This window comes from Haemaphysalis longicornis, unplaced genomic scaffold (genome assembly GCF_048455015.1).
Source record: "Haemaphysalis longicornis isolate Haplotype H1 unplaced genomic scaffold, Haemaphysalis longicornis Haplotype H1 scaffold_1, whole genome shotgun sequence".
In the NCBI taxonomy this organism is placed as follows: domain Eukaryota; kingdom Metazoa; phylum Arthropoda; class Arachnida; order Ixodida; family Ixodidae; genus Haemaphysalis; species Haemaphysalis longicornis.
Window position 1 is genome coordinate 74,078,647 of NW_027526203.1, and position 24,852 is coordinate 74,103,498.

At 44.8% G+C, this 24,852-nt stretch overlaps 1 protein-coding gene across 2 annotated transcripts in view; it reads left to right on the forward strand.

Moving 5' to 3' along the window:
- LOC144177635 (nuclear factor NF-kappa-B p100 subunit-like) overlaps window positions 1–24,852 on the forward strand; it is a 184,530-nt gene that overhangs the window by 26,914 nt on the left and 132,764 nt on the right. Inside the window, exons 1-3 of one of the 2 annotated variants that reach the window (XM_077705273.1) lie at window positions 4,760–5,072; window positions 15,082–15,292; window positions 17,366–17,499. In XM_077705273.1, coding sequence (XP_077561399.1) covers window positions 15,229–15,292; window positions 17,366–17,499 — 198 coding nt within the window. In that variant the 5' untranslated portion in view covers window positions 4,760–5,072; window positions 15,082–15,228. Of the gene's footprint in view, window positions 1–4,759; window positions 5,073–15,081; window positions 15,293–17,365; window positions 17,500–24,852 lie in introns of those variants that run through there. The other variant, XM_077705272.1, reaches the window with a different exon arrangement.

Here is a 24,852-nt window from a genome sequence, read left to right on the forward strand (position 1 = left end):
GTGTTGCGGGGGCCCTGTAACGTGCGCCGTGCTCACAGGTAAAGAGCTCCTTCATGTTGCTAAACACAAAGTAGGTCTTCGCGCTGTTCGCGCTGTCCGTCAGTTTGGGAACTGCCACTTTGCCTACAGTTTGGGAACTGGCGGCATTTTAGGTGTTGCCTGCGATCTCAATGCACGGAGAATCGTTTTTTCGTTGCTGATTTCGTATCGTTATGTTTTGTTTTTGTTACGACACACGTGTTTGTTTTTTGTGCTCCGGTTTTTGTTGTTATTGCAGTCGCTACAAATGCATGCACCGCCGCATCTTCGCGACGTCTTGTTGTGCAGTATATCTGCAGGCAACATTCTCTGGAAAAGAACAAAATTAAAGGGTGGAGGGGGGCTTCTCTTCAGGTGAAGAACGTCCCGCTGTAAACTAAGTTTCCGCGTTTCCATCGTGTGTCTGTGGTTGCTACTGTCAGCACACACGGCCAGCAACGGAAAAGTGCAGTGTGATCACTAGCAGGACGTTTATATCAACCTGTTAGGTGTTGGCACAGGGCACTGCACCAATACTAGTAGGAACTCCTTCGAACGTGGTATTCGCGGGTACGCTGTCGCGTTCCGTGTCCACAGTAATCACGTACAGCAGACGCAGACGAAAGTGCGACCGTCGTTATCGCGTGCCGAGCGGTTACTCAGTAATCACAGCCCGTTTCGGAAGCAATCTCTGCACGCTGAGAGACACCCGTCGGTCTGCTTCACCACAACACATCACAGCGAAGGCATTTCGATCAGACCGGAAATTTGTTGAGCCCGTGGCGGGGCCCAGCAGACGATGACGCCCGAGAAACGGTTGTGGGCTCTGTGACGCAGGTCTGGAAGAACTCTTCAGGAAGCCTGAACGGAGACTTCAGGAATGTACGAGCAAGTGGAGAATATCTGAGCTCCTTTGGCGGACGACATTATCTAGTTGGGCTGGCATGGAAAACATGCGCAAAAAAAAATGCTTCAGGGCGTGCACCCAGGAAACTTCTTATAGGCAATGAAAGGCTCGAATAAGTGCATGAATCTAACCACCTCGAACAGGCTGTCAGGGAGTAGGTATATATGCTGGGGTGGATGCGGCAAGCACTCTCAAATAATGAACAGTAGGTTGCCCCTACCCGGAGATGACTTCCGGGGATGGAGCCTCAGTTAGCGAAAACGTAGAAAGAAAACTTTGGCCTGCGTGGCAAGCCATATGGAATGAAGGCATGGCCGGAGTAACGCTTAGGCGCAGGAAACGAGTGTCCTGGATTCAAGAAGGAACTTTCTTCGTTATTACTTTCTCTAGACGTTCCAGTGCACGCACGCGCTCCGCCCGAACAGCGGGTCCCAAGTTCGAGATGGTTGCTTCGATTACCGGCCCTATAGGTTTTATCGAGGCATAATACAAATGTCTCTGTAACCCTTCAGTATAGGAGGATCCCTCTAACCCCTACCACGTCTTGATCCCGATGCAAGTTTTCCGAAGTCACAATCAATAGTGGTGGATATAAGGGAGGGGGGGGGGGGGGAATCAATCCTCCTTGTAAACAGTAATTGTAAAGGGTTTCTGTAAGTGAAAAAAAAAAAGGGGGGGGGTAGGCTTAATTACGGTAAACGCGCAGAGACACGATGCTCACAATTAACCCTTATACATTTTGTAACTAAAGAAAACCTGCGAGGTATGCGTAATTGGTTTCCCCACCTGAGCCACAGCGAACACACCGTGCAAGCGTTATCATAGATATGGATGTATACGAATTAACTAGTGGTGGATTCAACCGCACGGTCGTGCCAAGCAAAACAAAAATCCGGCGAGGAGTTAGCGAATCCGAATGTTCCAGTGAAACGCCAACGGTACTGGCTGCATCAAAAATTTATCACTGGAGCCTTAGAGTTTCTTGCACATACCGGAGGGGAGATCTCGCGCTAGCACCAACGCGAACTAGCCCGGCATGGAAAGAGCACAGGTTTGAATTAGCTAGCTTCGTGATTGCCTCGGCTTATAACGTTTTAGTGTGTGTGAAAACGCCTAAAGTGCTACACAAACGCTGAGAAAAAGGTTTACATACGTAGGAAATAAAAAAGGGCGCTATAGGAACAGCAGCAGCAGCAGCAGCAGCAGCAACAACAACAACAACAACAACAACAAACAAATAATGCACGTTTTCTTCCACTTCTTCCTTTTTCTTTTTAGCAGGAGAACCACGCGCGTATTTGTTGCTTGCTATCCTGCCGAGCGAAGGCGGTCTTACAACTTTCGTAATACGTACCCCTCGAAAACACTATTCATCGCCTCGCCGTTATTTTAAGAGAACATGCATTGTAAGGCAATCCCGTGGTTCAGCTTCACAACAATGTAGTCTAGAAACCAATGCACGCCACCAACCAAGCTAATTCGGCGAATGAAAGCAACTAGCCTGCCCATACCTCTGATAAAAGCCAACAGCAGAACGAAAAACAGCTGTTTTATTTTCGGCTGCGCGACGTGATTGTTCGCGACCACTGTTCGGTGCGCAGCATTAGAGGCTATAGCCTGTTGAGTATTCGTGATACCGTTGTAAAAATACTCTTAAATAAATCCCCCACGGTTTAAATATTTATTAGGAAGCTTTCAGCATTGGACTTCGCAGATAAGCTAGAAATACCCCCTGATGTATTGATGATACATTCATTGCCAGGACACAGATTGAAGCTATGTAGTGGCTTCAGAAGCTCATAATATAATTAAAGTCAAGAAAAATTGCTCTTCGCTGCACTCATGCATGAACACGCGTGAATTTGAGCGCAGAAACTGCAGCCCCACTCACTTGGAGGGTGGCAGGCGGAAACGGCGTGAGTCGCGCAGCTGACGTCAGGAGCCAGTTGGCGCCAATGAAACATCTCACCGCCCCCTCTTCGTTCCTCCCAGTCGAAACACCTAAATACACGAGTGGAGTACTACTGCCATTGACATTTTGTGTTATAGAATGTATGAGATAAATTGAGCATGCGTGCTTGGTCATACGTATGGCACGGTGCGCGTACCTAAAGCAACCCCATTTTATAAAGATATAAAGCATATATATAATATATATACAGTCAAACCCGGCTATAACGAACCCGGATAGAGCGAATTATGCTGTATATCGAACAAAAATAATTCAGTTACGGAAATACATGGGAAGCATATTCCTTATAACGAAGTTCACATCCGATATATCGAACTCTGGGCGGTGCAAGAGCCATGACTGAGCCACGGAGCAAGAGCCATGACTGAGACATTGCGCCTCGCACGGAGCGACGTGACGACCAATACTTTCCGTAACTGTTTCCGATGCGCGGGAGTCGCGACGGAACCCGCCCAGTCAGCGAGTCTGGACCAAGACAGCAGCATCGGTGAACTGTGGGAAGAGCTCGTCAACATTTCCGATGATGTCGCGAGTGAAATCCGTCCGACGCTTATAATGAAGCACGTGATGTGCTCCGCCAATGCTTCTTAGATTTTTGAGGACGCGCACTCTAACTGGTGCAAACAATGTTTCGTGTAGAGAATGCTATGCTAGTTGAAGCCGCCAAAACGAAAGTGAAAACAAAAATAACCTTTTTTTTTGCAACGTGGGCAGTTAAGGCGGAAAGTAGCTTTGATACTTGCAATAAATGGATTATTTTGGTATGGTAATGGCTACTGTACTGTGTTCGTTTCTGCATACGCGGATGGCGGAGTTAGGGATCCGGGAGCGGGGTGCTCCCGCGGATTGCGAACTCGTAATAAGCTCGTTATAGGCGGGTTCGGCTATATCGAACTATATATATATATATATATATATATATATATATATATATATATATATATATATATATATATATATATATATATATATATATATATATATATATATATATATATATATAACACTGTGTGCATCTACTGATTCCTGCGTTTTTATAAAGGAATAAGGCATATACAGTACAACCCCGTTGATACACTCTGGGTTCATACGATTTCCCGTTAGTACGCTCTCTATTGGGAACACTAAACATTCTCCATTGTACGTTTCTCACCGGATAGCACATTTTCCTGGCTAATACGTTTCTCTCTCTCGTTTTTTTTTTTTTTTTTTAACGTGTCAATGAGGTTCTACTGTATATACCGTGCACGTACACCGTGCGCATCTGTACGTATTCCTGCGTTTTTAAACGCGTGGATGGTTTGCGTGTGTGTCGGCGGGCGCGGTTGTGCACACCTACTGATACCGTCTCAGCACTGTGCAGGTAATAAGCGTAAAAAATAATCAAGAAGACTGACACACTGTACCTTTAAAGTAATGCTGGGGGGCCGGCGTTCGTTTACATCAACCATCTCTACCACTGGAGCGACGTGACGTGCCACTGGACCTTGTCCTCTGGCAAGCAGCATCTACAACTGAGAGAGTGTTGAAATGATGTCATTGACGACAAACATACGCTGAGCGAAGGGCGTACTGGTTAAGCACGATTTTTTATTTGCTCCGAACACTTGAAACGCGCGCGCGCGCATCAAAACTCATGGAGCTTTACTTTCTTCCAAATAGACGGCGCCACTATACAAAAAACAAAAGTTGTCGGTTCACCTCACATAGTTTCTCACTACCTGACCAAAATCTTTCGCGAACAAACAAACCAATCAGAAACAATTTTTATGGAGCATGAATACCGCTTATATTTGTTTTTAATGCTTTATTACTATGCTAGGTTATAGGTAGCACAGGTCAACATATCAACAGTTTGTATCCGTATCCATTAGTCAAGCTGCCGCACATCCCATCCATCCCAGCTTCACAAAGCAACCGACGATTACCTCAGCGCCTGCGCTGTTCATTTGTTGTGATTACAACGAACGGAAGTTTCGGAATCATTTCGTGCGTGCCAGTAGGGAGTTCGCTACATCGTTTTCTGTTTGCTACTCCTGCGTCCGCCTGACCTCGTCGCTGCGTACATTAGAAGTGATAGATGCGATAAGTCCACTACGCCGTACTCGCCACTCAAAACTTCCGCTTGGAAGCGTGGGCTTCATCTGAAATCGACGTCGGACGTATCTCCTAGAGGTAAGACGACAGTGCCCACATCGGAGCTTTTCTCGAACTTTCGCGAATGAACTTACTTCGTCAAATGTACTACGTACTCTGCTTGGTCGCCCTTCAATCTCGAACGGCAACAAAGCACAGCAAGGGAAATACGTGTGATATCGGGCCATGAAGTTTTTCTGGGAAGGCTGTGCGAGAGGTGACACTCGATGCTCTGGAGCTGAAATCCTTGTCTCCGTACAAGCGGGCACTGGCCGCGTTCTTGCAGCTGGATGTCGCGACAAAACAGCCTCTTGTATAAATTCAAATGATGTGCGACGAAGTCGTCGCATGGTTTCGTTTTGTGTAGCATGACGGTGATTGCAACGGTTCCAGGTCAGAGCGCTTGCCCGCGTTTCTGCGCGTTTTGGAAATGAGGTTTCCGAAACGCGTTTAGCTTTATACTTCGAGAGGGTCAAGTATGGAGAAAAAAATTCGCATGCAGTCTCGATAAAACGTTTAGAAAGCGCTTCAAGTGCCGTTGCTGAAATACATTGCAGCAAACGCCTGGAGCCTTGCAACACTCGAGTACTTCACGTAAAACAGATCTGCCCTCCCTGTCCTGTCAGGTTTCACTGTAGGACTGCAATAACCTTCAGTAAGTGTCATCAGGCGCATACTCTTCAGTGTAGCATCAAGGCGGAACAAATCGTGGCAGCCCCTTCAAAATCGTGTCCGAGTACGGTTTGTTCCGTCTTTTCTTATCAGTTGGCCAGGCAGGAAGCTTCAGGGATTATATGGGAAGCACATACACAAGCTGACAAGATGTGCAAACTTGGGCTTGGGGACAAAAAATATTCAGGTAGAGGAGCAGGCCACTTGTCATCCCGTGTGCACAGAAATTGTTTCATGGATTTAAAAATATGACTGAACGATATGGTTTTAAGATGTTCTCAGCTCGTAACAAAATTGAGAAATTTGTGGGCCGATAGACTGAAAGATATCTGTTTCATCTGTAGTGTTGTCTGTAGCATTGCAGCCTTATAGGCGTATATTCTCTACAGTTTTCTTCTTGTCGTGTGAATATTTGCCACTGTTGCACCAAAAAAAAAAGGTTGGCAGAACATACAGAGGTCTTCTGAAAATTAGGAAAATAAGCCCTTATTTAACTCATGGGGTATCGTAAGTGCATTTACTAAGTCACTGGGGAAATAATTGAGGCCTTCCACATAAAGGAGCGTGGCGACACATGTACATTTTGTGGATGCAACGTTATCCATGAAATGTGCAATAGATACCAGGTATTGACCTTGTCAGTTGTCTGCACGTGCTGGACTTGATTTTTTTATGCCTCAGGTTGCATGTTGGTTTATTATATGGGGACGCGGGCCTACGTGGTGGGAAAAAGCTTCTCAGAAAACAAGCTTGGTTACATGGGCTGCCGTGGTTTTTATTTCACCGTGTCCTTTGATGTTTACGCTGCTTCAGTATGGTGAATGTATACCAACTAGCCCAGTGTCGATATTATTTCTCCTTTTGCGGGCATGCAGTGGCAGCTTTTGTATTATGCTTTACGATTTCCCTATGTGGAAATAAGTTGGGGCTTGTACAGCATGATATCTACCCCAAGAATTGAAGAATTCTGCATGTCAATTCTCCTAGACTTGTTCAGCATTTCATAAAGTGCCACAGGGTGGAGATAGAATTGCAAGTTCCAGTTCAAATACCAGGTGACTGTTTTTTCTAAAAGGCTGAGCTGGGTGTGTATTAAGGTTTATTTTTTATATGCAGTAGAAAAAGGTGCAGGGTATTAGGGAACAACACTGGTATCCTGTGTACAGTGTGTAGCATCAATAAATTAGCCATTGTAAAAAGGTTTGTGGCGCGTTAATAGCCGGATTGATTATAATGAGACTGCGAACAAAATGTCAAGTTTCGGGGGTCTATTTTGTTTAAAATGGCACAGGGCATAGCAATCGCATGGTTTCTTTTGCAGTCGAATGAGGAGTTTTTTTTTTTATTATTATTGAAAGAGTCAAGTCCACCCAACAAAATTTGAAAAAAACAGTGAAATTTCGGTATCAAACCTAAATGCAATGCTATTATGCGAGATGTTTTACATGTCAGCTGGGGGAAGTTTGTGGCCACAAGTAATTAAAAAGTAAGCAGCTAATTAGTTAGTTGTTAATTTTTAATGAATTATTTAAGGGGGGACACTGGTCTTAAAACAACTTCTTTTAATTTTCAAGTAAACTTTGTGAAACTTGCCAGTCTTGCTATTTTTTCTCCACTGATTTCAAATATGCCACTATTTTTGCAGTAGTGCAGTTCCCGAGATAATTAGAGATAATTAACCATTTTTGCCCAAACAATATACAAAACAGTGTTAGCTGCAAAACTGTAATCTTCATATTTTCCAATACTATGAACCTTGGTGAATGCAATATAGGAAGCAGTTTTCTGATGCACCGCTTGGAACTAATTTTACAGCTCATTAAACTTTGGTGTTTGAAACAGGCAGTCGAAATGGTTCTTTGCCACTGGTACCCGCCGCGGTGGCTCAGTGGCTAAGGCGTTGCGCTGCTGAGCACGAGGTCGCGGGTTCGATTCCCGGCCGCGGCGGCCGCTTTTCTGATGGAGGCGAAAAGCAAAAACGCCCGTGTGTACGAGATTTCGGCGCACGTTAAAGATCCCCAGGTGGTCAAAATTAATCCGGAGCCCTCCACTACGGCGCGCCTCATCGCCTGCGTTGCGTCGGCGCGTTAAACCCCACAATCAATCAATCAATCTTTGCCACTGGTGCCACCAAGGTTTAATGAGCTGTAAAATGAGTTACCAGTGGTGCATCAGAAAACTGCTTCCTGTTGTTTGGGCAAAAATGGTTAATTATCTCTAATTATCTCAGGAACTAATTGACCTACTGCAAAAATAGTGGCATATTTGAAATCAGTGGAGAAAAAATAGCAAGACTGGCAAGTTTCACAAAGTTTACTGGAAAATTAAAGAACTTGTTTTAAGACCAGTGTCCCCCCTTAATAATATTTTATATAAATAATTTATCCTGCTTGATAGTCCAAGCTGTCGGGTGAGAACTCAAAAGTAGGCTGCCATGTTGCTTATATGACGTCAAACCAAAAGCTCACTGGCATTGGGAAAATGAATTTGGCTCATTTCGATCCATGCCACAACAGGACACGGCTCATTTTTGGTGTGAAATATATTCTGTGTACAAGTTTAATGGTCGTTACCTGACCTATTTTGTTGCAACCTGTTTTCTAGGGGAAAGTTGCCAACTTTTTCTTGTCACTACAGTTTTGTGTGATTTAGTTTTGGTTTCTGAATTTGGCTCATTTCAAAAGGAAAAAAAAAAACACTCCTCGAAGGAAAACCCGCTTTCTCCTGTTGGTGTGTACTGTGAGTTTTTATTTATGCTTTTCTATGTATATGTGCAAGCGTAGAAAAGCTACTCTGGCAAAGTTTGTGCCCCTAAGCCAAAGCTGGTTTGTGTCATTGCAAAAGAACCAAGAGATTCCTTTGGCCTGTGCTATTTTTAAACAGAACAGATAGATAACATGGGATATTTGTGCGCTATTTCACTACAAAAAAGCTTGTGGTTTGCCAAAGAAAGTTGCTTTAAAGTGGCTGATGTATTGTTTGAACATCCTGTCCGTATCCACACCACAGCAAAGCCAGCATTGTGTGGTTCTGTTGGCTTTTGTGCTGCCGTAGAAGTCCTTTATAATCTGCAGCCTTCGTTCTAGGGTTTGTGTCATTTTGACTGATGCTTTGATGCCTAAAATGTTGCTTTGCTTGTGTAAGCTTGTCTATCTAGTGCTCATCATAAAGAACACAAAAAGAAGACTGGTACATGAGGGTACAAGCAGGGCTTGCTTTTATTTCATCTAGCCAGCAAACTGAGCAACTCTGGTGTAACTGTTATCTAAAAAACTACAGTTGATCCTGGATACATTGAACTCCAAGGGGATCAAAAAATAGTTTGATATACCAACAATTCTATATGTAAAATATTTTAATTTGCATAGGATTTCCAAAGGGATGTTTGGACTGTTCGACATATGCAATAATTCGATATATCTGGGCTCAATATAACCGAGATCGACTGTACTGAAAGCATGATACTTCAACCGCATACTTCCTTTTTGTACCACCAGCTTTAAAAGTACTGGTTTTTGTTCTTATTAGCGTCTTAAAATTGGCAATGTGCTGGTGCATTTCTGCCCCTAATGAAATGCAGAGTGGCTGTGCTTTTTCAGTGAGGAGTGCTTAAGGTGGGTACTATCAGGTAATCTCTAGAGGGAACTGAAATTAAGCACCAGCAGGATTTATTCTTTTTTACAGTGAAGTTCTTAGTGGCACCTCAACTGAAATCTTTCATTTATGTCTTTATGGAAAAATAGAAAGACTTTGATCGTACTCTTAACACGCTTGTACTTCTTTGCTGAAGCAGAACTAGTGTCTTGTTCACTTTCCTGTTTGAGATCTAAGATGTGTATTCCCTTTTCATTGATTTTTCTAGGGCATCTTGCCATCAGCAGCTGAAAAGAACCCATGCTGCATGCTCCCCAGTTTCAGAAAAAAAAAAAAAAACACTAATGAAAGCTGCCAAAATTAAAATGGGCTGTTGGTAAAACTCGGTAACAAGTTCTCTGCAAAACCCTTTTGCCTCCATTGTTGTATTTTTCTTTGCTGTGATAGTCTTTCTTTACAGGACCTTGACGGGCCATAAAAACGAAAGGTTAAGACACTTCACTAAAGGAGTTCCAGGAACGCACAGATGCGATCTGGCAGTCGTGTTATAGCATTCTATTGTAACAAGAACACTGATGTTTGTCTTTGACATCTGATTGAGTGGTTTTGAGAGAAAAGCCTTTGGTTGCTAACGGATGGTAAAAGTATTCTGAAGACCCGCTGCGGGAGTGGCACAGTGGGTCAGGCCCAAGGATGCAGGATTGATCTCAGCTGTGCAGCCGTTTTTCTGGTGGAGGCGACGAACAAACTCCCTTCCCCCGCCCCAATTTTTGTTTAATTATATTCTGGAGCTGCCCGAATAAACCGTAGGCACTCAAAACAAGTGCATGCGCCACATTAGTGGAGGAAACAGGTAGCACCCCAGTGCTTGTTAGTCGATTATTAGGTTGAAAAATTTGTTGAAGCTACTTGTAAGAAACACTCGTACAACTTCCGTTGTCCTTCAGGGGTGTTTTGTTTTTGTATGTGAAGCATAATTTGTCAATTGCTTTTATGATCTGTAAAACTGTCGTTTTTTTTTTATCAAAAAGTTGATGCTGAAGTCATGAAACAACTTTGTTTTAATCACTGTTACCCATGAGATGTTCTTTTGGGGGTAAACTGAAAAAATGGAACTGTCAGGAAGGCATCATCTTGCACCATACCAGCTTTCGTTCCATATAGCTTGATATTAAGCAGATATTTAGTCTAAAAATGAAATTCATTAACATTGTTTTCAGTGCATCCGGTCTTGTGGGGAGCAAATAGCTAAAGAAAATGGCTGCAGCCCTCGTTCTATTTACTGTTTGAGGGTCAATTTTCTTGCCAAATGCGACCCCCCAGGGCCCATTTTTCGTATTGCTGGTTTAAGTTCAAACAAATCTATTTCGACAAAAAAATTGTTATTTCTTTAGGGTGACCATAAACTGGCAAAAAAATCGTTTGTGTTGGTTTTTATTCGTGAGTAACACAAGAAAAATTCTAAACAGGTTCTGCAGGCACAAGGAGAGGGAGAAGCGCAAAAAGTGGGACGTACCCGGGGGACAAAACCGAAACTAGCTGCTGCGCTGCCGCGCGTGACCGGATGTGCAAGCGATAGCTGGCACACCACTGTAGTATAGCATAAAGAAAGAAAAGAGCCATCACTGCAAGAAAGAAATTTCTGCAGTGTGGCAGTGCTTGCCAAGCGAGAGAAATGATCTAACAAGGCGCTCTTTAAACATACAATTGATAACGTACAGGTATGTCATTGACCATTTTGAAGCTGTTTGCAGGGGACGTACATGTACCTCATTGACCCTCAACGGGTTGACATATCTGGAAACAAATGCCATGTCTGGCTCTTCTCAGACAAATCAATAGTCAATGCCAAATATCATCCCATTCTGCTGAATAAGTAGTAAATTGCAGTTTTACTATAAAGTCCACAGGTGTGCTTTATAATACACTGGGTTCAAAGGGTACGACTGCGGAAAAGAGCTGTGATGCGTGTCCTGTTGCACCTACTTTAGAACACATTTTTTTATGTTTAATCACTGAAAATGGTCTGTAGCCATGCAAAAATTCATTAAACTTTTCAAGTTGGATACTATTTTTTAATTGGAGCTTGGAAAACAGTGGCAAAGTTTATTGTCACCTTCAGTAATTTGTTGTTAGTGGCAGTCAAGTGGCAGTGATGTTACTGCCACTTGTGGTGCCCACAAAAAAAAAAAAAAACTTGCGGACAAACCTTGGCATCTAAAAGATAACTGGCGCAACAGGTGCAGGCTAATATTTTTGCTAAATAATTTGAAAGAACTTGCCTTTGGTAACTCGCTGAGCTCTATTCCATCCATGAAAGCCGTTGTTTTCTAAACCGGAAAAAAAAATGCAATATCGAAAGACTTGCAAATTTTGCACTACACGACATCAGCAGTGATGCAGTAAAGGTAACATGAAAGAAATAGGTAGTTATCAGTTTGCTAAATATGAACCAACAGAACTAGAGGCCCCCACTATAATCGCACTGTCATATCTCATGGAGGAGGCTTTGGTCAGTGGCTGCCATTTGCTTGAACATGATTCTGGGATGTCATGGAGACCACTGCCTTCACCTGTTTTCCTCAATATGTAGGTTAGGTATTTGTTTGAGGCCTGCGATTAAATGAGCATCATTATTATGGGAAGAAAGCAGTTTTTTTAATGATCAAACTTGCATCTTCTGTGCATGAGCCCTTTAAAGTGGAAAACATTTCACTCTTCAAAAACTTGTGGCTCTTGTTTGGGTGAATATTCTTTGTCTCTCCCCCCCTCACTCCTGGTAAGACTTTGTGGCCTTCGGAAAGGGCAGTACTGAAAGTTTTCTCAAGTCCTGTTGTCTGCTCAGCAGATTAACGTGTGCCTCAATGGACCTTTTTCCAGTAGCGATCTGCGCATGCGTGGGCTGCTGGCCCACCATTCCTGGGAGTCGCCTAGGGCGAAATGAAAAGAGCAATCCCTCAGCTTGCTGCTTGGCTATGCTTCTGAGCACTGCACATTTTATTTCCTCTTTTTTGACAGTTTTCAGTGAGTTTATCATCACCAGCCTATCTACGCCCACTGCGGGGCAAAGGCCTCTCCCATTATTCTCCAATTACCTCGGTCCTGTGCCAACTGTGACCAATTTATCCCCGCAAACTTCTTGATCTCATCTGCCCATCTAACTTTCTGCCGCCCCCTGCAACGCTTGCCTTCTCTAGGGATCCACTCTGTTACCCTTAATGACCAGCGGTTATCTTGCCTTCGCATTAGATGCCCTGCCCACGTCCATTTCTTCTTCTTAATTTCTACTAATATGTCTTTAACACCAGTTTGCTCCCTGACCCACTCCGCTCTCTTTTTGTCCCTTAATGTTACACCTATCATTTTCCGCTCCATTGCCCGCTGAGTCATTCTCAATTTAAGTTGAACCCTCTTAGTGAGCCCCGTAGGTGAGTACCGCCCCGTAGGTGAGTTTCTGCCCCCTAGGTGAGTACCGGTAAGATGCAGCTGTCATACACTTTCTTCTTCAGCGACAATGGTAGGCTGCTATTCATTATCTGAGAATGTCTGCCATATGCACCCCACCCCATTCTGATCCTTCTAATTATCTCTGCCTCATGGTTGGGATCTGGGGTCACAACTTGGCCCAAGTAGATATATTCGCTTACCACTTCCACTGCCTCGCCACCTATCTCAAACTGCTGTGCTGTCCCTTTACGGAACCCTGCTTGTTCTTTAGGTTGACTGAAATCTAGGGTTGCAGAGATTTGGTTAGCGATTACCTTGGTAAATACCTTGTAGACGACTGACAGTAAGCTGATCGGCCTGTAATTTTTCAAGTCCTTCATGTCGCCTTTCTTATGGATTAGGATGATGTTCGCGTTCTTCCAAGATTCCGGTACCATTGCGGTCATAAGGCATTGCGTATACAGGTTTGCCAGTTTTTCAAGTACAATTTCTCCGCCATCCTTCAAGAGGTCTGCTGTTATCTGATCCTTACCAGGTGCTTTGCCCCCTTTCATTTCTTTCAAAGCCTTCCTTACTTCTTCGGTCGTTACTGGTGGGATGTCTATCTCCTCTGAGCTACTGTCTCGTTCGGCATTATCCTGGATGTCCCGGCTACTGTACAGATCCCTATAGAACTCCTCGGCCACTGTGACTATTTTATCCCTATTTGTGATGACATTGCCTTGCTCATCCTTAAGTGCATACATCTGATTTTTCCCCACGCCAAGACGTCTCTTCACTGCTTTCAGGCTACCTCCATTCTTTACAGCGTATTCGATCCTCTCCATATTATACTTCCGTATGTCAGCTGTCTTACGCTTATTGATTAACTTCGAGAGCTCGGCTAGTTCTATTCTGTCAGCTGCGGTAGAGATTCTTATGGTTTGCCGTTTCCTGATTAGATCTTTCGTCTCCTGTGAAAGTTTACCAGCATCCTGTCTAGCCATAGTGCCCCCGACTTCTACTGCACACTCCGTGATAATGCGTGTAAGGTTGTCGCTGGCTTCCTGTTTCGTAAGCTCGGCTTCCTCGTTAAGGGCGGAATATCGGTTCTGCAGCGCGATCCTGAATTCTTCTACTTTACGTCTTACTGTTACCTCATTTATCGGCTTCTTTCGTACTAGCTTGTTGCGGTCCCTCCTCACATCTAGCCTAATTCGAGATCTTACCATGCGGTGGTCACTACACCTTACCCTTCCGAGCACTTCCACATCCTGCACGACGCCAGGGTTATCACATAATATGAAGTCTATTTCATTTTTGTGGTCCCCATTCGGGCTCCTCCAGGTCCACTTCCGACTCTCCCGTTTACAGAAGAAGGTATTCATTATGCGTAGGTTATTCCGTTCTGCAAACTCGACTTGTAGGTCCTCCCTGCTATTTCTACAGCCCAGACCATAGTTCCCAACTGCCTTGTCTCCAGCCTGAAGCATTGAAGTCCCCCATAACTACGGTATACTGTGTTTTTACTTTAGCCATTGCCGATTCCACATCTTCATAGAAGCGTTCCACTACTTGGTCATCGTGGCTGGATGTGGGCGCGTAGCCCTGCACCACCTTGAGCTTGTACCTCTTATTGAGCCTAATTACAAGACCTGCTGCCCTTATACGTGCACACAAGTGAGTTTATACGTGCGCACAAAAAAGTCTTTGAAAGGAAAGGGGCAAAGTTGTTTGAGAGTGACCACGCTGCGAGCACATGGCTACCAGTGAGGGAGCAGTGAAAATTTAAAAAAGTAAAGAAAAAGGGGTACTTTGGCCACTGCAGATCAGTCACGGGAATGTGCACCTGCTACTGTGACGTTCATGTGAAAGGTACAAGTGACAGGTGGGTGCAGGAGTATAGTTTGTGCACGAGTTCCCTGAAAGCCAGACTTCTTTGTAGGTGTGCCTTACTGCCATTTTTAGTTCGCCCTGGCGGCCACTAGGAGGACTGGTACTGGAAAAAGATTCATTCTACCCTATGCTCTTTGGAGCGAGCTGATTAGTGTGAAATTACCGGTGGGTTTGGGGAAGGCATCTGAAGTAAGGTGGATATGCTTCGTTTTTGACCGCAGTGGCTACTGCTACTTGGTCTCTCTTCTTTGCCTGCTCAGAGCAGTTCTGAGCAGCCCAAAGTTGCTCCCGCCGTAGCCATTCTATGGGCAAATAAAATACACCGCTGCTCATAACTGGCCGGAGCAGGCCAACAAAAGAGGCCTACTGACGTCCCATGTGTTCAGGATGCGGTAAAGGAGGGAGCACTGTTCCTCAGTGTGGCGCCGTAAGGGTGTAACGTGGCCCCCGTCCCTTCCAGGACCCGTACGGTGCCCCCGTGGGCAATGTGGCCTACCCGGTGAGCGAGGAGGCAGCGTCGTCGTCGAGTGACCAGGAGCAGCTGCGCTCGTTCCAGGACCTGCTCCTGCGTTCCTTCCAGCAGGGCCAGCCCCAGCACGACCTCAACATGCCCATCTGCACCAGCGGCTACCAGGGGGCCCAGCAGCAGGAGAGCAGCCTGCACATGGGGGGTGCGTGCGCTGGCCAGCCAGGCCACACAGAAGTAGTGGTGGGGGAAGCCCCGCGTGGGTGCCAGTGGGGCTCCACCCCGTTCGTCCGGCACTCGCGCCCAGCTCTCGCATGTGACTTGCTGGTGGAGCGTGTGCTTCTTCTGCCATTTACGGCAGCAGAGTCAGCCTTTCTTTTGCGGTGCTGACGGCCCAAAAGCCAGCAAAAAATGTCCAAAACTCATCCCAAGCTATTTGGAAAGAAAAGGTGGATTAATTCTGTGCAGTGGCATGTTGTTGCAACATAAAATCTCTCCTGTGTTGAGAAGCCTGCACAAAAAAAGGAAGGGGGGGGGGGGGCAGAGGCAAGCAATGGAGCAATAACTAAGCAACTAAGTGAGGGATTTATTTAAAGGCCCACTGAAGGGAATTTGTCTGAGTCCTAATTGAGGCTGCATTGTGCTGTTTCACCCATGTAATCCGTTATTTAACAATTAGGCAGAACTGTGGAGCTTTACTTTATCAGTAATGCACGGCAGGAGGAAAAACACCGTGGGCCATTTGCGGCCGCTGCACTAACTGCCGTAATGACATCACCTGGGTTTGAAATGTAGTTTTGTACCATGTCAGCTTTGCTAACATTCAGGTATTGTTTGTTTTCAGGTAGGTAGTGCAGGTTGAACATGCTAGCTATCTTCTAAATTTGGCTAATGGCTAAGCAGACTTGTAGTCGATGTGAAAAAATAAGCTGTGGGAAAGATGGTGCGAGGACAGTGGCACTTTAAAAACATGCTTTTCTTGTTCAAAGATGTGTGTAAATCATAAAAAAACACTAAAACATCCCCCATATTTTTTGTAGTTTTTTTGGTAAAGCAATTAGGCAATGTTGAGCTAAAGGACTTATGATATCAAAGTTTTTGGCACAGAATGGCCTTGTGACTTGTGTCATGCTGAAAAAAGGGGGTCTTTGTGTTGTGGGCTGTTGAGGTTTGATATTTCTGATACCAGTGGTCGCAGTTTAGATTTTGAGTACCTGTTTGCAACTTGCAAGTGCCACCAAAGCATCGTTAGCCCCTCAGAGCAGTGTAAGCATAGTTGGCAACACGTGCACAATGGCACTATAGCGCATCTCCAGGGACCCAACACCACAACAAATTCAACAGGCCTAACGATGGTCTTACTGGCATCATGTCTGAGATCATCTTATGGGGCGTTTCTGGTGCCCGAGGACCAGTAGACTGATCCTTGAGGTCCTCAAATAAGTTGTACGCATTTGTGTACTGTTTGCCCCAAAAGTTTATGGGGAGGAGTCACAAAAACTACTTAGTGTGTGCTTCGTGTGTGCAGATGGCTTGTCAGCCCTAGAGGCACCCTGAACTACAGGTGCCCGGTGGCCACATGGCACAGCCATTCATTTTTGGCAGCTGCATGTCCTGCAAGTGCCTGCATCGACAGTGCACAGTGCAGTGGGGATTTCTTGGAAAATGCTACCTCTGTACAGACTCTACATTGACTCTGCATTGGGCTGCTGTGTCAGGCACTGAGTCATCAGTTCCATTCCCCACTATAATGGTGGAAGCAAAAAACGAGCAGCCAAGCTGGGGGGTCCAGTTCAATGCACAGGCTTTCACTAAAATGTAGCCCCATAGTCTAGTGGTATGTTATGTTAAGCCTTGAGATATTTTGTTGTGAAAGCATTAAATGGTCCATCGAACAAAAAAGCCGGTTTGAGCATTGTTCAGCGTTTGTAGCGGCTCCTTTAGCACCATTGTGTGCGATGCAATCTATAGCGCATGCTATGGAATAAAGTGCAAAAGACAAGCACAGAGCCACGTGGAAAAGAAGAGAGTATTCCTGGTTAAACAAGTTTTTTTATATCTGCGTTGCAGCATGGTGAGCTTTGGACCGAGCTGAGCGCCTAGCAGCATTCAAACATTGGCGTTTCAGCATTCAGAGCTAACAAGCATTGCTTAGGTGTCCTCGAAGTGGGTTTTTTTTTGTTGGTTTGTTTTTCTGGCGCTGTGTGCATTTTAATGTGCTCGGGGTGGTTTCTCATGGGTACTGTCGGCCCTCCTCCTTCACTGGGGTGCATTGCAGATGGTCCTCACCTGGTGATTTTGGAGCAGCCCATGAAGGAGACTCGGTACCGGTACAAGAGCGAGAGTGGCTCTCACGGTCCCCTCATCGGGGAGTCGAGCACCCAGCAGCGCAAGACGTTTCCTACCGTCAGGGTCAGTAGAGTGCCAAGAGGGAAAGAAGGGGGGGGGGGGCAGTAACGTCATGTCACGTTACTGTCACGTCAATTAGCCGGGCAAACCGGATGCAGAAAAATGAGACGTTTAATATGCAACGACAATAACGCGAACGACTCCACACATCACACCACTCCTCACTGCAGTAGTGTAAAACATCCTGTACGCAAGCACAATACACAGTTAGCTTCCGCTCACTTTCCAATTGATGTCTGTTGCTGGTTGTAGCTGTAATCAGTAGGGTCCGGTAGTCGATGACCACTTGAGAGGCTTGCAGGACACGCTTCCGGAGACCAGGGTGCGTAGCCCCGGGTGCCGTGGGGACCTTGTTTCGGGTGCGCAGCCCGAGCGTTCAAGCCAGGTAGCCCCGCTGGTGGTCGTCTCTGAAGCCGCCAAGGGTGCGTTGTTGCGCTCAGGATCGTTGCCGCGCTCAGGAGGCCGGCTGGGTGCCTTTCCAGGTTCCGTGCCTAGAGCTTCAGCGCAGGCATCACCATTCCTCGCTCTCTTCGCTTTACCTGCCTCTCTTCTTCTTCCCCTTCTTCCAGTCCCCTCCTTGGGAGGGTTTCCCATGACATTCTCCATGTCTCCTTTTTCCTCTTCTTCTTCTACTAGTCTTCTTCGGGAAGTTGGTCTCTTGGGGGGATTGCTCATGACACACAGGCACAAGAAGAAGGTAGACAGTGAAGTGCTGCTCTCACTGCTGCATTGCTTATAGGAAACTGTGCTGATGTGAGAGGCACAAGTTAGCACCTACATAGCTGCGTATCTTGTCGCTGGGAAACAGGAAGCAATTCTTGTAGAAAATTTGGCATTGGACAAATTTTACAATGCTCTTCAAGTTTCTAATCGAACATTTTTTTATTCAATTCACTCCTTGCAGAGGTAATTATCTTATTTTAAGTATTAACCCATATATAAAAATAGCGTTATCTAGTTTATGCGCCCCACCCCCCCTCCCCCAGAATTATTGTTAAATGACTTGTAGGGAAACTCAATATGTACACCTAATTTTAATTGCGAGGCCAAGTTATGGGAGCCATCCTGTAGACTTCTGCCAGAAGTATGTTTAGGAGGCAATAACCTACCTTCCCCCCCACAGTGGCAATGTTTACGAAATAGGCTAAAGTTAGCTTACGTTAATTCAAACTTGTATAATTTGTAGTACTGCCAGTTAATTTGAGCAGATTTTAAGTTTGCATTTCCATCGTATTTCAGAGCTTCATAACTTGCGCGGTGGTCTCAGTTAATTCACACTTTCATTCCTTCCTGTGAATGTGGCTGAGGGGAACAAAAACTTCGCCCTAAAAGCTGAACAAGGCTGCTGTGCAACCCTTATAAACAAGATAAGGCCATTTTTGATGATTGTCTGGCAGCTTTGAGCCCCATAGTTCCAACGAATCCAATCTTGCCTTTTGTAGCTTTGTCATGCGGCCCGTCTTCATTTTGTACGTAGAAGGTGCTCTTGTTTTAAATATGTATTTTATTTCCTCAAAATGAATTAAAGGAATAAACAAATAAATGAAGGGGAAACCAGCTGTTAGTGATAAGGCGGAATAGGGCGTCTAGAATACCATGGTCTCAGTGGAAGTAATTTGAATACAGTGCCGCTGTGGGAGCACGGTGCATAAGGCCGACTGGCCTGTCCACAAATCAAGGTCCAACAGGGTGCTCCTTGATTTTTTGTAAAAAAAAAAAATATATATATATATATATATATATATTTTTTCTTCTGAAGAACTGGGCAAGGCGTAAACAATGAGTAGCTGAACATGGACTTTGGGGAACATCAGTGTTGATGCAATCCTTGATATATCGAAATGACGAAACTCTGTGCTCCTTGAAGCATGTGTATTAAAGCCTGGGGCAGAAAATGCGATGAAATTGTAGAGTAGATGAAACTGGTGCGGAAGAGTAAGTATGCTTTAAAAGTGCAGTGTTGTATAGAAAATTGTTGCTAGTATGAGCAGCATAGGTCATCCCAATGTAGCCCTGCTGGGGTTTCTACGCAGCCCACGGCTGTTGGAAGCACCGACAGTGTAGACATTCGAAGACTAGAGTACTTGCCTGGGAGTGCAGCCTGCCTTCTGTGTTACTTTCACCTTTATCTGGCCACCTAGGAGCCAATTTATCTGCACTCCCTATCACTCCTTCAAGTCAGGGTGCCATTTTATCACTTGGTCTTCTTTCATCTGCTCGTTGTGGCTGCTTCCTCCGTTTTTTATCACCGTAGCTGTTCTCAACCTTGAGTGTGCCTGGGATTCCATCTACGTTTCGAAAAGTAATGGGGGACTCTGTGGTGAAGTGTGTTAATACGTTTTCTATTGTCAGACAATTTGCTCTTGCAGCTGAAGTCGCCCACTTGTTTACTATTTAGTTGGGGTGTGCAAGTATTGAAAACTTTGTAATATCAAAGTGAATAACACCGAATTCGATTTGACTTCGAATAGAATAGCACTCTATTAGAAAATTTTGAATGAATTTTTGTAGCATTTCGCGGTTCGAAAACATACACCAGCATTCTCCGCTCACAGCGACAAACTGTCGCACTGCTCCAGTGATGTGCAGCCCATTGGCAAGAGGGACGTGCTTTCACGAAAGGAGCAGATACGCGGCCAATTTTTTTTCTTACTGTGTTCAGCTTGATTTATGATTGCTAGCTTCATGGTGAAAGGCGGATTCGGCCACTTCGCACTAGCTAGAGCAGTCAAATAAGCCTTTATTTAGTGACACTAGCGCTAGCCACCAGAGCAACACTTCGAAAGAAAGCCGCCAAAGTGAGAACGACGCAAACAGCGAACAAAAAGAAAAAAAAAAGCATGGCAGGTGGGCCAGGATCATTTTTTGCATGGGGGATTTCGACGGCTTGCCCTACAAGGCGTGCTGGCACAGTCAAGAGTGGCGGAAAAGGGCGAAAGAGCTGCTCGCTGCCGGTGAACAGCCGGGCTTAAACCACTTTTAGGGGTGTGCCGGTGGAATTTCTCCTCCGCCGTGAGGGAAAGCCAACTTGGGTGGCACTTCTGCAGCATTTGGGAATTGATATATTGGGAGTCGCTGGTATTTTTGTTCAATATAGGCGTAATTTTTGCTATATATTCTCACTGCAAATATACTCTGACCAGAAATAGTTCAATATACAGTATAATTCAATATAAACAGATTCAATATAGTTCGGCTCGATCGTAGCAGGATAGCTTTGGTATGTTTGCTTTATGCCATAGAAAAATTTTGCATACCCTTTTAAACGATCCTTCAGTTTTCTATAGACTATAGTTTCTGAAGCATGCCTGAGAAAATCTGAATTTCATTTTTCTTATTGTATATTGCTGAATATTTGCTTCGATTCAAAAATATTCAGTTTTATTCATACAAAAAGCAAAAACGCCTGTGCGTACAAGATTCCAGTGCACATTAAAGATCCCCAGGTGGTCAAAATTAATCCAGAGCCCGCCACTATGGCGCGCCTCTTCGCCTGCATTGCATCAGCGCGTTAAAGGAGCCATGAAGAGAAAATACAAGTTTGTTTTATTAGAAATTTTTTTGTTTTTTATAGTGTTCCCAGCCCTTGTCCAGGTGCAAACGATGTTTTATCACTGAGAAATTAATAATTTTACGTTGAAACTTTGATTTTCCCGCTAAATCGTGTGTTTTCGTGGTCTGCAATGACATCACAGGAAGCGACTGCTCTGCAGCCGACTGGAAAGCCTTGTGTAATTTGGCCTAGGGTTGTTTTTGTTCAGGGAGCAAATAATCGTTTCGTGAAACAGAGTGCTCGCTCGACAAATATGGTCACGTAATACACCGTTGCTTGCGTCAATCAAACAGTGTCGTCTGAAACAACCCCAATGCCCCGCAGTCCTGTGCAGCTAAACCAAGCATAGTGCGCGCAGTGCCAACAGCAGCATACGCATCGGTACTTCTATGTTTACGTGTCGGTCCCACCATTCCTAGGGCTTTAAAAAGAATGTGCTCTAAATTTAAGCGTAAATAGCCCGTTCAGCAAGCTTATAAGCTCTGCCTAATTTGCGTTTGCTTTTGCCGGCCTCTGCCAATCGCAGAGCTGGCTGGTATGACATCATAGGTTCTGTTGCGGGAAATGAGCTGGTGGGTCGCATGGCCTTTCCCTTTTTTCTTAGTTATACAGCTTATTTGAGGGAAGCTCACCTTAAAAGTGGTGTCAGTATGATTCTAATGAGGCAATCTTTTGAATGAACCAAATGTATGTTTTGTCTTCATGGCTCCTTTAAACCCTACAATCAATCAATCAATCAGTTTGATTCATAACTACAACAGTATCATTCGCTTCACAACCAAAAATCGCTATCCACATGCCTGTACTATTTAGGGCCCGCTTTTCATAAGCCTGCTTTTTTTCCACAGCTGCAATGCTGCTCACATGGCTGACTTGAAAGTGCATGCTTATGCAGAGAAGCCAAATACGCAGATGTACCATGTGGCGAAGCCGCATTTTTGCGTTGTTGGCAGGGTTTCACAGGAGAAGAAGGGGTAGAAGAGAAGCTTACTGCTCATTGCCGTAATTGCCTTTTTCCTGTGTTGGTAACCGAATGGGGGAGGAAGGGGGTGCCTGTCACCCGCAAAAGTTCTGTGGCCTCTGGTGAATGCAGCTAAGTTTTATGCCCGTGCTATGCCATGCAGGCTACCCTTCCAGCAATGCCGTGAAAGGCATTGCTGGAAGGGGGGCTTTCTTTCTCTCTCTTTGTTTGAATTCGGTTTGAGGGATCTTTTGAGTGTGGGCACAAAAGTAGTGAATGTCAAGGCTTGATTAACATGCTGCATGTGTCGAAAAACATTAATGCGTGCAGCAGCCTAGTCTTATCTAGACAGCCGGCAGATGCATACCTATGTCTCCTCCAGCTTTGGCTGTGTTTTGTAAGCATAAAACTCTGGTGAATCATATGTCTGATGAAAGCTAAGCATCCAGTTGTCTGTGTGCGTGGATGTTTTTTGCTACTAACGCCTCAACTCATTTTTCTCATCTTGTGTAAGGTTTCAGCTTTCCCTGACAAATCCTTGGTATGAGCTGGGTCCTTAGTGTCAGGGTAGACCCCTTGCTTTTGTCCAGTAGGTCCACTGGTTGAGCATCTTTAAACGCAGTTGTTGAGCACCTGTCTGCACTCACCTGAGTTGGCACCATTCGTGGCAAAGACATTTTTTCAGCACCTGTGAATGACTACTAAATATCTCCCTTGAACAAAACAAAATTCAGTCAGCGTGTCGATTATTTTTTCTGTGAAATAGAATTGGCTACGATCCTACCTTGAAATATGCCTTGAATGTGCAGTTCTTGCATCCACTGAGTGGGCAGGCTGTCTGGAGATGCACTTGGTGACTTTACAACCTAACTGTAGTTGCATGTACTGCAGGGCTGCTTAGGTGAAGGCTTAGCATGCTTTTAGGTGCATTTTGGATTGGAAAACGTTTATTGAGCAAGTGCATCTATGCATGCACTGCCCCCTTGAAAAATGCATTAAGTGCACCTATATGCTTTCTATCCAGGCAGTGCAGGTGTTGTTGCGATCACTCACAAAAAGCACATTGGTTTCATTTGTTTGTTTTCTGGGAGGTGATTTATATCCCGTATGGCGTTTGCAAAAATTGAACTGCGTGACGTGTGGTTTCTAAGGGATGCACTGCGGGCTCCAATGCTATGACAGTTAAACAGTTCGTTTGGTTAAAGGGAAGCTGAAGTGCTTTCCAAAAAATTTGAGTTAGATGAACAGTTATATAGTTTCTTGCGCGCTGATTCCGAATATCACATTGAAATTTATCGGACATGAGTCCAAGTGGCATTTATCTTGCAAAAAGCGCGGACCCGTTTGAAAGACGCGCGCTTTTCGTCTTTTGACGCCCCTGATTGGTTGCGCCCGTCATGACGTCAAAGGAGGACACCCTTCGGCCGCGCGGGTTGTCGGAAGCATTGCGAACGATCGCACGGTTGCCTTTGCGGCAATTTAGCTTGCAGTTTAATTTTCGCACATGGCTGGAAGTTTGTTTTATAATTTCCCGTGCTGTTGGTTCAATTATCTTGGAGCTTAAATTTGCTTTACACGACAGAGAACCCCAAAGCAGTGACTGTGACGTCGACTAGTGGGTTCCATCAAAATATTTTTGAATTAGGCAACCAGCATGGGGGATTTTATACCTTATGTTAATATTAGGTACTGCCTTAACTGTTTCTTATTATACACAAAACCATTTATGCCGAAGATTCATGGGCGTTTTATAAACAATCTACCAGCGAAAAGCACGTACGTGCACTGCGCGAAAAAATAGCGTTCATGCGCTGTAAACGTATATGCGAGACACATCTTGCCGGTACACGCATAAACCAACAAGCAGACTCTGCTTCCGAATTTCCTTTGTTCGTTGTCGTCCACCCCAGCCCCGTTACTCATCCCCGTACACAGACCCACACGCGCGCGCCATTTCGGCAGCGGTGCTACGACGCCTCCGCGATTGCTAGCTGCACTTCGATGAGTGGCGTCTTACTGCTTCACATGCATTTATTCTGAAAACACTGCAGCATACTAGTGCCTGCTCAGCATTATTGGCTGTAGTAGGGCTTGATTTTCGCTTGTGCGTTGCGCATTCTGCTACAATATTACGGCCACCTCGTTATAATTAACAGACCAGTCGGACAAGGCAGTTACGTTGTAGTTACGTTACTTTAGGTAACAATCACCAAACGTTTGTGATAATGAATCATTGGCCTGTTTCAGCATTTCTAGATTTAAGCATTTACCGCGCTAGTCGGACAGAGGCCGTATATTTACTCTTCGCTCCTAATTTTTTTAGTATCATCATTATATATATCACCGACTATCACTGGAGCACACTTGAGGTTCAGTGACAACAAGTGCTTGCCAGGTTATAGTATGCAGCCACACGGAATCTTGGGCAAAAAATTAGGCCCCCGCAGTCAACACAAATTATGGCACGGTGGTGGTTCGGAGTGGTGTTTTTTTTTTAATTCCAGACAAACATCACCTTATTGTGACATGTATACTTGCAAAATAAGTAATCTGGTTGTCGTGGTTCTTTTACTTTGTAGGAATACTGTTTACCTCTTAGCCGGGAGAGAACTTCTATCAGGATTGGCCCCTTGCTGCAGTTTCGCCAAAAAATTGTTTTTTTTTTTAACACTGTCCTGAGCCCATAGGGAAAGAAAACCGACGCGTTTAACGAAACAAGTATTTCCTGAACAAATGTGACTTGGTTTCTGGAATGGAACGAAACATCCCCGGCCAAAGTACAGCAGTATTCCCCATCCTTCCTAAATCTAGAATCTAATGTGAACATTCACGTCCGTCGCAT